Source organism: Elephas maximus, chromosome 3, assembly GCF_024166365.1.
Source record: "Elephas maximus indicus isolate mEleMax1 chromosome 3, mEleMax1 primary haplotype, whole genome shotgun sequence".
In the NCBI taxonomy this organism is placed as follows: Eukaryota; Metazoa; Chordata; class Mammalia; order Proboscidea; family Elephantidae; genus Elephas; species Elephas maximus.
This window is the reverse complement of record NC_064821.1, coordinates 183,704,450-183,719,726: the sequence shown is the minus strand read 5'-3', so window position 1 is coordinate 183,719,726 and position 15,277 is coordinate 183,704,450. Positions and strand designations below refer to the sequence as shown.

The 15,277-nt window shown below is 43.1% G+C and overlaps 1 protein-coding gene and 1 non-coding gene across 11 annotated transcripts in view; one reads left to right on the top strand and one right to left on the bottom strand.

The window, feature by feature from the left end:
- The window catches only part of LOC126073532 (myomegalin-like), a 64,727-nt gene extending 59,732 nt beyond the window's left edge, over nt 1–4,995 (top strand). For 5 of the 10 annotated variants that reach the window (XM_049880299.1, XM_049880297.1, XM_049880294.1 and 2 more), the window contains 3 exons: nt 1,227–1,417; nt 1,825–2,069; nt 2,164–4,995. In XM_049880299.1, the coding sequence (XP_049736256.1) occupies nt 1,227–1,417; nt 1,825–2,069; nt 2,164–2,187 (460 nt within the window). In that variant the 3' untranslated portion in view covers nt 2,188–4,995. The remainder of the gene's footprint in view (nt 1–1,226; nt 1,418–1,824; nt 2,070–2,163) is intronic. The other 5 variants (XR_007516774.1, XM_049880301.1, XM_049880295.1 and 2 more) reach the window with 5 other exon arrangements.
- A 2,010-nt stretch (nt 4,996–7,005) lies between these two features.
- Nucleotides 7,006–7,077, bottom strand: TRNAE-CUC (transfer RNA glutamic acid (anticodon CUC)). Its single transcript has one exon. It is a non-coding gene; the product is annotated as a tRNA-Glu (tRNA).
- Nucleotides 7,078–15,277: the final 8,200 nt, after the last annotated feature.

Sequence of the window (15,277 nt, the reverse complement as noted above, 5' to 3'; positions counted from 1 at the left end):
GATGAACCTTGAAAACAAATGGACAAATATTTTATGATCTCACTTGTATGAAATAACAAGAATAGGCAAATGTATAGAGACTATCTTAGTCATCTAGTGCTGCTATAACAGAAATACCACAAGCTGATGGCTTCAGCAAACAGAAGTTTATTCTCTCACAGTGCAGTAGGCTAGAAGTCTAAATTCAGGGCATCAGCTCCAGGGGAAGGCTTTCTCTGTTTGTGGGCCCTGGAGAAACGCCCTTTTCATCAATCTTCTTCTGCACTAGGAGCTTCTCAGTGCAGGGAACCTGGGTCCAAAGGATGTGCTATTCTCCTGACACTACTTTCTTGGTGGCATGAGAGCTCCCTGTCTCTCTGCTCACTTTTATCTTTTATATATAAAAAAGAGATTGGCTCAAGACAAAACATGATTTTGTAGATGGGGTCCTGGCTCATTAACATAACTGCCACTAATTCCATTTCATCAACATCATAGGGGTAGGATTTACAACACACAGGAAAATCACATCAGATGACAAAATGGTGGATAGTCGCGCAATTCTGGGAATCATGGCTTTACCAAATTGGTACACATATTTTTGGAGGATACAATTCAATCCAGGACAGAGATCAAAGTGTATTAGTGGTTACCAGAAGGGGAAAGAGGGAGTCATTGTTTAGAAAGCAGCGAGTTTCTGTTTATTGTGATGGGAAATTTGGCAACTATAATGGGTGATGGTTGCACAACATGATTAATATAGTTGACATCACTGAATTGTATATCTGAAATGTCTTGAATCGGCAAATGTTGTGCTATATATATTTTTACAACAACAAAAAAGACAGCAACTAACAATAATAACATATTTAAAGGAGGTATCCCCTACAAGACACCCGGGAGACTACATTGCCTCAGGAGCCAGTTTTAAATGGACCACTGCAAATATGTTTAACAGATTATGTTCACAGAGGGGTTTGAACTCCTATAAACCTCCAGGTGCCTTGTGAATGAACCGTGAGTGTTATTTGAAGGGCCTGGAAGATCTTTTCTCTTCCACAGGATGTTTGTGGCCAATGCGCTGGACAACCAGTCTTCTTCCCTGCCCTACTCTGCTTTTCTTTGCCCCCAAACAGAAATAGATTTTTTTGGCTTCTTCTGTGAAGGAGTGGTCTCTTTGGCTTCTGGGGCTTCTATGAGCCTCAGATTAGTATAGCTGTGGCACTTATTCTTTCTTATCCCGCCAGTATCTTAAGGAAGATGCATAAAACGGACAAAATGAATGGAGTCCCAGAGACCACGCGGGATTCGAGGTCCCAGACACAGCCCCAGATCTTCTCCAGCAGCCATGCCCAGACCGCCATGCCTGGCCCTCCCAGTAGCACCACCTCCTCCATGTTTGAAGAACAGGAAGTTCACCCTGCTATGGATGGAGCCAGTGAGTACCCACACAGCTCATACCTTTGTTTAGGCCCAGAGGAGGAGGCTTCACAGCTAGGCCCTGTAGATCCACTGTGATGTATCTGATTTGGCACAGAAGTGGAACTCAGTGTCAAGCACAGGCCCCAGGGGTGCTGGGTAGCTATTCTCCATTCCTAGTCCTGTGTGTCTTTCATTGGTCACCAAATCCCCACTGTTCTATTTATTCATCAAACACATGCATGATGTTGGACTGGGGTGGGGAGCATGAGTTGGAAAGAAGAGGGGGAAAATGCTCCCACATCAGTGCAACAAAATCATGTCATCTTTCAGACCCAGGATGTGAATGTGGCTAAATGGATTACCTATAAAACACTTCACTTCTGACATCCTGTTTGTTTCTCACTCTTGTTCCTTCCTGGACAGATGCCAGCCCTGCCGTTCCTGCTGATTCAGCTACACTGCCTAGCAACCGTTCAGGAGCCGGATCTGCCCAGCCCTCCTGTCCTCTGAGTGGTACCACACCACATCACACCACTCCATTGAACAGGACACTGGAACTTGGGCAACATGGCAGCAGTGGCCCATGGGACAAGATGAGGCCTCAGAAAATGAACGCATCGGGGAACCCATGCATCTTCTCTTTGTACCGTCCAATTCCAAACCCTCAGGTAAAGCAGAAAAGAGCATTTGGTGAAATAGGGCCCAATGATAAGAACAACACATTCCTGTCCTAACCAGGGGATTTTTTATTTCCTCTCTTAGATCCTGGCTCACAGAAGTGGATGAGATGAAGGTGCAATGTCTTTATGGATCAGGCAGAGAGTGAGATTCTAGCTCAGGGCTGACCCTTGCTAAGTGCTTCTTGCCATTCTTCCTGCCTAGGGACTCACCCTGGGCAGGAAAATAAAGGAGGTCAGGGGCATTCTCAGGCACTACTTTCCAGGGAGGATGAACTGTCTCACATTCGTGTGTTCTCTTCTCTGTGCCACAACCTTCTTAGGCCTAGATTTAGACTGTTCTAGAATGCCAAACTCAGACTTCCATGAGAAAGGTCTTCCTTGGGTTAAGAGCTATTATATTATGGAAGATTATTTCTCCAGAGCCACCCACCCCTACACACACACATACATGCTCACTGTGCACACACCGTAACCCAATCCTACCCTCTCAAACATTACCATTGGGATCAGAGCCAGGAACCCTGGCCAGGGGTGCAGCTAGGTAGGGAAATGGCTTGAAATAGCTTAGTTCCTGGGTCCCATGTAGTAAGACATTTGAAATTCTCAAAGAAAAACCTGGCCTTAAGCAAAATGTCCTGGAGCCTGCTCTTGGCTTCCTTCTCTTTTCCTTTGTGCATCATGTTCCTTCCTTGGAGGTGCTCCCTTTTCCCCTGTTCCATCTTCAGGTCCTGACACCCTCCCAGGTTCTTCCTTGCTCACTAAAAACAGTTAAAGGAAAACATTCAGCACCAGTCATTATTCAGCAGCCTGATTTAACTTCATATGTGCTTGCCTCAGTCTTTCTCTCTTTGAGTGGTGGATGTTAAAGGTTGTTCAGTCATGGATCAGCAGATAGGAGGGATATGAGGTACAGAGATAGCTCCTCTAGGTTGCTATGAAAGTCACACCCAGGAGGTAGCCAAGCTTTCCCATTGCTAGGCTGGTCCTACCAAGAAAACTCTAACAGTTTCCCAGCCCTATTCTCCAGCCCAGTGTTCACCTCCCATAGATGTACTCCACTGAAAGCTCAGGAGCTCTTTAAACAAAGTTGCTTGGTACTCTCTGGGTGCCCAGATGAGAGGAGGAAGTTAACAGAAGGATAGAGATGGGTAGGAATCTTTCAGAGAGGCCCTGGACAGGCCCTACATGTGCCCATGAGTGATGAGGCTTCCCCGTCTCTCACCTCTCCCATGTTCTAGTGATACGCGACAGGGGCTGACCTGCTGGAAAAGAATCTTGCTGACATCCAAAGCCTGTGCCAGTGCTTGGAGAAATCTGTCTGCATCAACGACTGCCTGCAGGAGAGGCTGGAACACGTGCTTAGTAATGCTGACCAAGGAAAATGTAGGAAAGGCCAAAGTCATTGATTTCTGTCCACATCTAGGGAGCCTCAAAAGGGAGTGGGCTCTCAGGGGAGAGCTCATTGGTGTGCAATATTTCATTTGTTCCTTGCAATCAGCCTAGAGAGGGAAGTAGAGCAGGTACTATCGTCCCCCGCTTCATAAATGAGGAAACAGAGCTCAAGAGTGATTCCCTCAAGGAGAGCAAGGTCTCCTTCTCAGGGTTGTCTGACATCATGCCCTTTGTTGTAACTCCATATATACTGCCTGGTGATGCTCCTGGGCTTGTGACCTGATTGTCCAGTGGTAGACCCATGGCCTCCATGGTGCCCACTTCAGCAGAGGGAAGACCACATCCCATCCTCATGCTGCTACTACATGTGGATATCACCTACCACTTCCCTGGGTATTCCCACACTCTCCTCCATGGATGATCTCACTTGGAAGCCAATATCTCCCCATCCCACTTCCCTTCTCAAGCACAGAAGACTGATGGCAAGGATACCTACAACATCAGAGCAGCAGCCAGTTAGGGGGAAAAACCCTGTTCTCCATTGCATGGATATTGCTTGTGAGAATGTAGTTTCCTGTGGTGTACCCAGCAAAAACTGAGCCTCAGTCACATTACACTGTTGTCCCAGTGCACGAGGCCCCCAGGTTTTCTGCTTGGCTGGGATTGACATTTTGGTAGGTACAGGAAAGTGTATCTTTGAAAGCACCTGTTACCCAAATGTGCGACTTGTCTGGTTATTTTTATTCTCTGGGACAGTATCCATGGATAGGACCTGGAGGCCATACCCCAGTTCTAAAACAAGAAAAATACTTTCAGGGCAGTAAATTGGAGTTTTCAGGCTTACGAGGGCAAATCCCAAGCTGAGGACACTTCCAGATTCCTTTTATCTGTGGCAAAAGCAAAGAGAGGAGGGTGGAGAGGACAAAAATTTCCCAGACCCACACAGTCCAAAATTAGAAGAGTTATTCTCAGTCTAGATTCCCAATCTGTTTATGGTCCGACCTACACGTCCCAGACTCGCAGCTCTAGGAGTGAGTAGCTTTGGGAAATCCACATTTCATGTATAATCCTCTTCCTCCATCTTTGGAGATAACCAGAGGGTCCCTGGCTGTCAACTGGATACTGGCTTAGTGTCTCACTCCCTGCCTTCCCCACTTCCATCTGAGTGTGCACTAGGAGGGGAAACGATGTCAGTTTCTGTTTGCAGCAATACTACAGTGAATTCTGTTAGGTCTTTCCAGACTTCACTGCAGCTCTGTCTCTCTTCCAGGTACTGCCCAGTTAGCCCCAGATGTCCTCCTTGCAACCCCTCATTCCTACACTCAGAGTCACTCCTCTGGGTCTGATCAAGAATTCCTGTGACACAATGCGTGGATGGTCTAGCAGAACGTTGTCCAGAGCTTTTCCAGTCCTAGTCAATAGCATTCTTGGGTGTGCAACATCATTTCCTGTGTGGACTGGGAGACAGCAGACTTACCTTTATTTAAATGGATCAAATTAATAAATTATTATTTAAAAATTATTGTTGACATATATCTATTGAATGTCTATAAAGAATAAAATTCATGTAGGAAAGAACAAAACCAGAATGGCCTAAAGTTCATGAAAAAGGTTAAAAATAAATTTTCTCTATTAGCTGTCTCTGTTCCAGAAGGCTAGAAAAGAGAAACCACTGCTGGGGCAAGGTGAGAAACACTAATGGATAATAGAGCTGTTGAAAGAACAGAAAAGCTATCACATGTAAAAAGATAATAGGAAAAAATACGAATGTTTTAAATGAGGACACTTTTCCAGGCCCAGGTGAACTCCATTCAAGAGAATGATAGAGCCTTCTTTTCAATGAGATTAAACATTAAGAAATCATTAAGCTCAATCACAGAGTTGCCTTAAGCCTAGAAAATAGCAATTGTCAAATTTTAAAAATGATGAAAATAATATATTTTAACATCTGTAGAAAAGTACATTATTTGATATTTTGTAAATTAAGAGTAAATTAATATTCATTAGACAGCTATGCAATCACCTAGAAAAGATGGGTACTGATGCCCAGAACAAGTTCACCAAGACCAATTTAAGCCACACTAAATAAGCAGATCAAAGGAATTGCCCAGAAATTGCTCAATGAGTAGAAGTGGCCCAGAGTGTTTCCAAGGAGCCCCTGGTGGACTCAAACTGCCAACCTTTTTGTTAGTAGGTGTAGCTTTTAACTACTATGCCATCAAGTGAGCCAAGGGAAGTAAATTAGGCCCATGTACCCTGCTTGGTCATGTTTTAGAGAACTTCTGGACACCCAACTTTTTTCTAAGAGATATAGTTTTAACTAGAGTTCTCAGAGCATGATGAGTGAAAATATATTATGAAGAAAAGTTGCCCAAAAAGAAAAATCCAGTTATTAACACAAGTTTTATCAAATGTTTGAATGGCTACCATACAGAAGTGAAATTAGACTTTCTCTATAGAGAAGCAGAGGACAGAATAAACACCAATGAGTTAAAGTGACAGGAAGGCCTCAATGGACTCAATGAAGAGCAATTTCTAACAACTAGAACTGTTCAAGACAGAAGTGGCACTCCTCGTTAAGAAGAGAGCTCTGTCTGCTCTTGGAAGTGTTCAAGGCCTGAGTAGATGCCTCTTCACAAGGCATGTCTGACAGGAAATCCCTGAAAGGAGGTCTTGCTGAACTAGGTATCTTAGGAACAACTCAACCATAAAGTTCTGCAATTCTGTAATTGATATGCATGGCTTGATCTTTTAAACCAATCATTTTATGGTGTGGTTTTTCTGTGTTTGTCTTTATTGGATGCTATCTTATCAGTTGATTATCACAAAGAAGCCCACAGTACCTCAACAGTGCCGCCTGCACACACACACAAATATACCTGGCACATCCCCTGATGCCTGGGCTCTAAGTTCAGTTTCCTGGGATTCAGACCCCACTGTTATTTCACAGAACTCAGAAGACTGTATGTCACACCAGGGGCTGTTAGTGGTCCTTCTCTTTACCTTTGAATTACACCACAATGTTGGTGTGGACATGGCTGGGCTCACTGTCCAGCTGACACTTAGCCCCACATTGTTAAGAACCCAAATTTTCACTTCCTCTGTTCCCCTTTCCAAGCCAGGCTCACCAGAGCACTCCAAGGAAATGGGATGCCTGAGGAGGCTCAGTCCTCTCAAGCCCAGTTTCAAGAGCTCAGACTGAAGGTGGGGCAAAGGAAGGTGGAGTAGCAAGCAGGAGCTTCACAGAACTGGAAGGGAAAGCAACAGCGGAGCTTGTATTTCCAGGAGTAATGTCTCTCCTTCCAGAGAAAGACTCCAAATGAAGTGGTCCCTACCTCATGAGCCGGAAGTGACTAGGGCTAGACAGGTAGTGCCTACATTTACGTTGTTGTTAGTTGCCCTCGGGTGAAAAATGTTCACTGGCAAATGTACATGAAGGATATACAAAGTCACTATTCAACTTTTTTATGTTTGAAAATTTTTTGAAACGGGGCAAGAGAAGATTCTTGGGTAAAGATACTGCAAAACGACTTTCCCTGACCGGGAATCGAACCCGGGCCGCGGCGGTGAGAGCGCCGAATCCTAGCCACTAGACCACCAGGGAACCGCTGTAAGCAAGCCTTTCTTTCTCCACCCGACTGAACAGTGCTTTGAACCAAACTCGGGGAAGCCGGGACGCCTACCTGCCCGGGTGCCGCCCTCTCCTCCTGCGATCGTCCCCGAAGGCCCTTTCCTCCCCGCCTTCTCCAAAAGGCGAGCCAGCCTGCCGCACACCGAGAGCTCTCAGGTCGCCACAAGTCTCGGAGCGAGGTGGCTCTTCCCCGCCCTACCTCAGACCTGGCCTAGACGTGCGCCTTTGCGTCGCGGCAGCGCGTGGAGACGTGGTGGCCGGGACCAGGGCAGGGGGCGAGCCTGCAGGGTGGGAAGGGGGCCGAGCAGGAGCCCGGAGATGTCCAGCATCAAAAAGGGCTCAGACGGATGCGGAAACGGAGACAGCTTGGATGGAAATATTTCAAACCTGGTCCCGGGACCCCGAATTGAACCCCTAAATCCCGCTGCACCTGCAGTTTTCCCATCCTTCCATATGCTCAGACAAAAAACTGCGAGTCCTCCTTGGCGCCGTTCTTTTCTTCAGACTCCACATCTAAAACTACTTTTCCACATCTAAATAGTTAGGAATTCGTCTCTTCTTGTCCGTCAGATGTGGACATTGGTACCCAGTCCCTCCCTTTCCTGAGCTATGAATTTGGACCAACGACTCTCCTCACAAAGGCGGGGGATCAATTTAAGGCGCGACCCCGGGCTCGCTCAGACCTTAGGGTTCCAGACCTTTAATCCCAGGGTCGTGGGGTTGGGCTGCCTTTGCTCCTTTTCTTTAGCTCTGTCCCTGTCCGGTCTTGGAGAGTCGGAGACATGCTTGAGACCCCTCCGCTCCACTCGTCCTGGGAGTCACGAAGCCCCCACTCCCTTCGGGTCCTGCCTGCAAAAAAGCTTCCAGAGGAGCCTTTTTTCCTTTTCTTGAACCCGGGGAGGCGCCGGTGTGCGATGCACCGGGACGCACGCGGTGAGTTTGTTGTTCCCCAGTAGCCCGCTGCCCTCTCCACCTCTGTAATGGAAGGACAACCGTCCCCTTTGTTCTGTTTAGGAGGGATCCCAAAGGGTCCTGATAGGGCAGAAAGACGGTGAATCCTCTCCTCTGGGTGGGCGGGGGAAGCGGAAGATAGACCAAAAAGGGAATGAAAAGGGAAAAGTGCATTATGAAATTTCCTGATCTAAAGCTACCATAATACATTGAAGTCAGCCTCGCCTGGAAAGGGGTCCTAGGTCACTGGTGAGCATGATGTAGTCTAGTTGCATACGCGTCTCCATTGTGCCAAAGCAGAAACAAGCAAGTGAACAGTTAGAAGCTCTCCCATCTGCTCAGGTTAACACAATAGATCCGGAAATTCTATTTAGTGCGCCTGTACAGTAAATAAACTCAGCCTGATCCAACAGTCTAGTCTTGCTTCTGTTCTCTTCGGATCCATTTCCCTAGATATACCCACAGATTTCTGTCCATATGAAAAAAAAAAAAAAGAGAGAGAGGAAGAGTGCCTGGAGTAAACCCCTTAAGAGTACTGAGCAAGCAAGGGAAGGGTAAAAGAACAGAATGGAAATCGGTTGGATGACTGCCTGGTACAGCTTTGTACTGCTCTAAATATTTAACCTTGTTCTGTCTAATGCACTGCTGTAACTGGATTTTACTTTTCTATTCAATCTGGGAGGATTTAGACCCACTAATAATTAGTAGTGTTTAGTTTTGTGTTGGGGACTCCAAACATGGTTTATCTTATTTCCACCACCTCACTGTATTTAAAAAAAAAAAACAAAAAACTTTTCCTGTCTCTTTTCAACCGACAGGTCTGTTTGGATAGAATTTTGTTTTTCTCTAGCATTTTTTGAATCTCCATGCTACTGATTACTTAATATAATTTATTAGATCTCAGGCACATAGGATTAAGGAAATTATGTTCATAATTCAGGACACAGGACAGTGGGTGTTCTGAGAAAAGTCCTTTCCTACTACTGTCTTTCATTATTTTCTAGGTTTATCCCACTCCCTTTCTCCACTCCTAAGGCACAGGGTCTAAGGTGTTTACTATACGGGTAGTCCCGGAGTTACTACGGGTTCCTTTCCAGTGCGTTCTGACTTAAAATAAACGCCTTACTTTTTTTTATAGTTGTCATTATAATTGCTTTTTATTATCAGTATCTTTATAAATCTGACCTTTATTTGTCTTTGGGGGTTGGAAAAGTTACACATGAGAATGATAACATCAGCAAATTACCTGCTGCAACATTGTTTATGTAGTACATATTATTAATAATAAGATGTGCAAAAAAAAAGAAAGAAAAGGAGGGTAGTAACGGCAGTTTGTAGTAAGTCAAATTCTTAGTTGGGGGCTACCTGCATTTGCTTTCACTTTGCTTATGTAAATAAAGTTGTGTCTTTGAAAAATGTACAGTATTCTTGCCAGAGTGGAAAGTAGGACCCATCACACTCCCTGAGCCATTCTTCTGGCCTTGGAGAGGGAACAAATTAAGAAACAGGAAAAAGTAATCTGCCAGCTCCCCTAACCCAGAAACTTAGGGCAGGCACAGCTCCTTTGCCTAGGCATAGACATGACGGGTTCACAAACTATGAATGCCTTTCACCGCTGAATAGGCCTGTGTGGGCCCATTTCAGCAGCGTAGGCCCTCATTAGCACAGTACAACAGGGTATATGCCTGAGGCCCAACTTCAACTGTATCAGCTATATGGTGGAATGGTAGGTTCACGACATTTGACACTGCTCTGCTCATTAAGCAGGGTCCTCACCTACCCACATCAGGGGCCTGAGGACTGGTAACTCCACCCATGCCACCAAGCCACCCGCGACAGGCATCCAAAAATGAGTGGGGCCTCCCAGTCCTTACTGCTAACAGCATTGGGTGCCCATAGTCCAGCTGCAATACTCACCCACCTATGCACTGTAAGGAACAGGGACATGCTTCCTCCCAGACACACAAGGGCAGCTGTCAGCCCCCTGCCTTGCTCAGTGCTTGGCCCTCTACTGCAGCCAGATACCTGTGCCTACACCAATCACCCCTGCCCATCTAGGACTGTAGGTGAGAGCCTGCACCACCAAGTTGGTGACCGACTACCTGGACACCTGAGCTGAACCCATACACGAAAAGTAAATGTACTCTTGGGCTCACATACCTAGTAACAGATCTAACCACCTGGTGACAGGACCTGAGAGCTTAGAAGGCACCAATAATCAAACTAGCTCACATGAGCAGCCTATTTGGGCATATCAAAACACAAAACAAGAAACTAGGACACAGTAAGCAAACATAAAATAAATAAATACCTTATTGATGGCTCAAAGACAAATATCAAATTACATAAAGAGGCAGAGCATGATGTCTTCAGCAAGCTCCCAAAACAAAAAATCAAGAAATCTTCCAGAGGAAAATAATTTCTTCGAATTACCAGAGATAGAATACAAAAGATTAATATACAGAACTCTTCAAGAGATCAGGAAGGAGATCAGGCAAAATGCAGACCAAGCCAAGGAACACACAGACAAAGCAATAGAGGAACTTAAGACGATTATAGAAGAGCACAATGACAAATTTAACAGGAGGCAAGCATCCACAGAGAGACAGCAAACAGAAATCCAGAATATTAACAACAAAAATTCAGAATTAGACAACTCAATAGAAAGTCATGGGAGCAGAATTGAGGCAATGGAAGTCAGAATTAGTCAGACTAAAGATAAAGTACTTGACACTAACTTATGTGAGGAAAAATCAGATAAAAGGTTTTAAAAAAATGAAGAAACCCTAAGAATTATGTGGGACTCTAACAAGAGGAATAATCTACAAGTGATTGGAGTACCAGAACAAGGGTGGATAACAGAAAATACACAGAGAATTGTTGAAGATTGATTGGCAGAAAACTTCCCTGATATCATGGAAGATGAAAAGATATCTATCCAAGATGCTCATCAAACCCAACACAAGGTAGACCCCAAAAGAAAGTCACCAAGACATGTTACAGTCAAACTTGCCAAAATTGAAGATAAAGAGAAACTTTTAAGAGCTGTTGGGGGTAAATGAAAAATCATCTACAAAAGAGAGTCAAAAAGACTAAGCTCAGACTACTAAGCAGAAACCATGCAGGCAGGAAGGCAATGGGATGACTTATATAAAGCCTTGAAGCAAAAAAATTACCAGCCAAGAATTATATGTCCAGAAAAAAATGTCTTTCAAATATGGTGATGAAATTAGGGCATTTCCAGATAAACAGAAGCTTAAGGACCGTGTAAAAATCAAACCAAAATTACAAGAAACACTAAAGGGAGTCCTCCGGTTAGAAAATCAATGCCATCAGATAACAACACCAGACTAGAACAAAAGACAGAGCAACCAGATATCAACCCAGATAGAAAAGTCACAAAAATAAATCAAAGCTAAAACACTTAAAATAGAGAAACAGAGAAATCTTTATGTAAAAGATGACAACACTAAAACAAAAAAGAGGGGCTAAAAACGTAGTCATAGATTTTTCATATAGAGCTAAAGTCAAGGTGATATAAAAAAATTAAAAATTGGTTTAAACTTAGAAAAATAGGGGTAAATATTAAGGTAACCACCAAGGAAACTAACAATCTTACCAGATTTCTTCTGGGCACCAGAAGAAAGCAAATAATGAAAATAAGAGCAGAAGTAAACAAAATAGAGAATAGAAAAACAATGGAAAGAGTGAACAAGACCAAAAGCTGGTTCTTTGAGAAGATCAACAACATTGATAAACCATTGGCCAAACTGACAAAAGAAAAACAGGACAGGAAGCAAATAACTCAAATAAGAAATGAGATATCACAACAGACTCAACCGAAATTAGAAGAATCATAACAGAATACTATGAAAAATTGTACGCTAACAAATTTGAAAACCTAGAGGAAATGGACAAATTTCTAGAAACACACTAGCTACCTAAACTGACACAAGAATAGTTAGTACAACTAAATAAACCTATAACAAAAGAAGAGATTGAAAAGGTAATTAAAAAAACTCCCAACAACAACAAAAAGCCCTAGCCCTGATGACTTCCCTGGAGAGTTCCACCAAACTTCCAGAGAAGAGTTAGCACCACTACTCCCAAAGGTATTTCAGAGCATAGAAAAGGGTGGAATACTCCCAAACCTATTCTATGAATCCAGCATATCCCTGATACCAAAATCAGGTAAAGACACCACACACACACATAAAAAAGACAATGACAGTCCAATATCCCTCATGAATATAGACAAAGAAACCTTCAACAAAATTCTAGCCAATAGAATCCAACAACATATCAAAAAAGTAATTCATCACGACCAAGTGGGATTCATACCAGGTATGCAGAGATGATTCAACATCAAAAAAAAAAAAAATCGATGTAATGCATCACATAAAAAAAAACAAAAGACAAGAACCACATGATCTTATCAATTGATGCAGAAAAGGCGTTTGTGACAAAGTCCAACACCGATTCATGACAGAAACTCTCAGCAAAATAGGAATAGAAGGAAAATTCTTCAATAAAATAAAGGGCATTTATACAAAGCCAACGGCCAACTTCATCCTAAATGGAAAGAGTCTGAAAGCATTCCCCTTGAGAACAGGAACCAGACAAGGATGCCCTTAAACACCACTCTAATTCAAAATTGTGCTGGAGTTCCCTAGGCAGGGCAATTAGGCTAGAAAAAAAGAAATGAAGGGCATCCAAATTGGTAAGCAAAAAGTAAAAGTATCTCTATTTGTAGATGATATGATCTTACACATAGAAAACTCCAAAGAATCCACAAGAAAGCTACTAGAACTAATAGAAGATTTCAGCAGGGTATCACCATACAAGATAAAATACAAAAATCAGTTGGATTCCTCTATACCAACAAAGAGAAGTTTGAAGAGAAAATCACCAAATCAATTCCATTTACAATAGCCCCCAAGAAGATAAAATACTTAGGAGTAAATCTAACCAGGGACGTAAAAGACCTATACAAAGAAAACTACAAGTCACTACTGCAAGAAACCAGAGAGTTACATAAGTGGAAAAACATACTTCGCTCATGAACGGGAAGACTCAACATTGTGAAAATGTCAATTCTAGCCTAAGCGCTCTACGGATACAATGCAATCCTGATCCTAATTCAACTGACATTATTTAATGAGACAGAGAAATGAATCACCAACTTCATATGGAAAGGGAAGAGGCCCTGGATAAGTAAAGCATTACTGAAGAAGAAGAATAAAATAGGAGGCCTCACACTGTGTGATTTTAGAACCTATTATACTGCCACCGTAGTCAAAACAGCCTGGTACTGGTACAACAGATGCATAAACCAATGGAAGAGAATTGAGAATCCAGAGTAAATTCATCCACCTATGAGCAGATGACACCTATTATGCAGACGACACAACCTTGCTTGCTGAAAGTGAAGAGGACTTGAAGCACTTACTAATGAAGATCAAAGACCACAGCCTTCAGCATGGATTGCACCTCAACATAAAGAAAACAAAAATCCTCACAACTGGACCAATGAGCAACATTATGGTAAACAGAGAAAAGACTGATGTTGTCAAGGATTTCATTTTACTTGGATCCACAATCAACAGCCATGGAAGCAGCAGTCAAGAAATCAAAAGATGCATTGCATTGGGGAAATCTGCTGCAAAGGACCTCTTCAAAGTGTTGAAGAGCAACGATGTCACCCTGAAGACTAAGGTGCGCCTGACCCAAGCCATGGTATTTTCAATCCCATCATATGCATGTGAAAGCTGGAAAATGAATAAGGAAGACCGAAGAAGAGTTGACGCTTTTGAATTGTGGTGTTGGCGAAGAATATTGAATATACCACGGACTGACAAGAGAACGAACAACTCTGTCTTAGAAGAAGTACAGCCAGAATGCTCCTTAGAGGCAAGGATGGCGAGACTTCACCTTACGTACTTTGGACATGTTGTCAGGAGGGTTCAGTCTCTGGAGAAGGACATCATGCTTGGCAGAGTACAGGGTCAGCGGAAAAGAGGAAGACCCTCAACGAGCTGGATTGACACAGTGGCTGCAACAATGAGCTCAGGCATAACAATGATTGTAAGGATGGCTCAAGACCGGGCAGTGTTTCGTTCTGTTGTGCACAGGGTCGCTATGAGTCGGAACCGATTCAGTGGTACCTAACAACAACAACAACGATGACCTTACACGCAAAAAACCCTGAAGAATCCACAAGAAAACTACTGGAACAAATAGAAGAGATATGCATACAAATATCAGTTAGATTCCTCTATACCAAAAAAGAGAATGTGCAAGAGGAAATCGCTGAATCAATACAATTTACAATAGCGTCCAAGAAGATAAAATACTTAGGAATAAATCTAACCAGAGATGTGAAAGACCTATACAAAGAAAACTACAAGTCACTACTGCAAGAAACCAAAAGAGGCCTACGTAAGTGGAAAAACATACCTTGCTCATGAATGGGAAGACTCAACATTGTGAAAAGTTCTGTCCTACCCAAAGTGGTCTATAGTTACAATGCAATCCAGATCCAAATTCCAATTGCATTTTTTCATGAGATGGAGAAACAAATCACCAACCTCAGATGGAAAGGGAAGAGGCCCTAGATAAGTAAAGCGTCACTGAAGAAGAAGATCAAAGTGGGAGGCCTCACACTACCTGATTTTTGAATCTGTTATACCGCCATCGTAGTCGAAACAGCCTGGTACTGGTACAACAACAGATACATAGACCAATGGAACAGAATTGAGAATCCAGATGTAAAGTCAACCACATATAAGCAGATGATGTTTGACAAAGGCCCCAAATCCGTTAGTTGGGGAAAAGACAATCTCTTTAACAAATGGTGCTGGCATAACTGGATATCCATCTGCAAAAAAATGAAACAAGACTCATACCTCACACTATGCACAGAACCTAACTCAAAATGAATCAAAGACCTAAATACAAAATCTAAAAAGATAAAGATCATGGAACAGAAATAGGGATAACTGTAGGAGCGCTAATACCTGGCATAAACAGTACACAAAACATCATTAACAATGCACAAACACCAGAAGAGAAACTAGATAGCTGGGAGGTCCTAAAAATCAAACACTTATGCTCATCCAAAGACTTCACCAAGGGAGTAAAGGGAAAACCTATCCACTGGGAAAAAGTTTTTGGCTATGACAAATCTGATCAGGGTCTAATCTCTAAAATCTGCAAGATACTG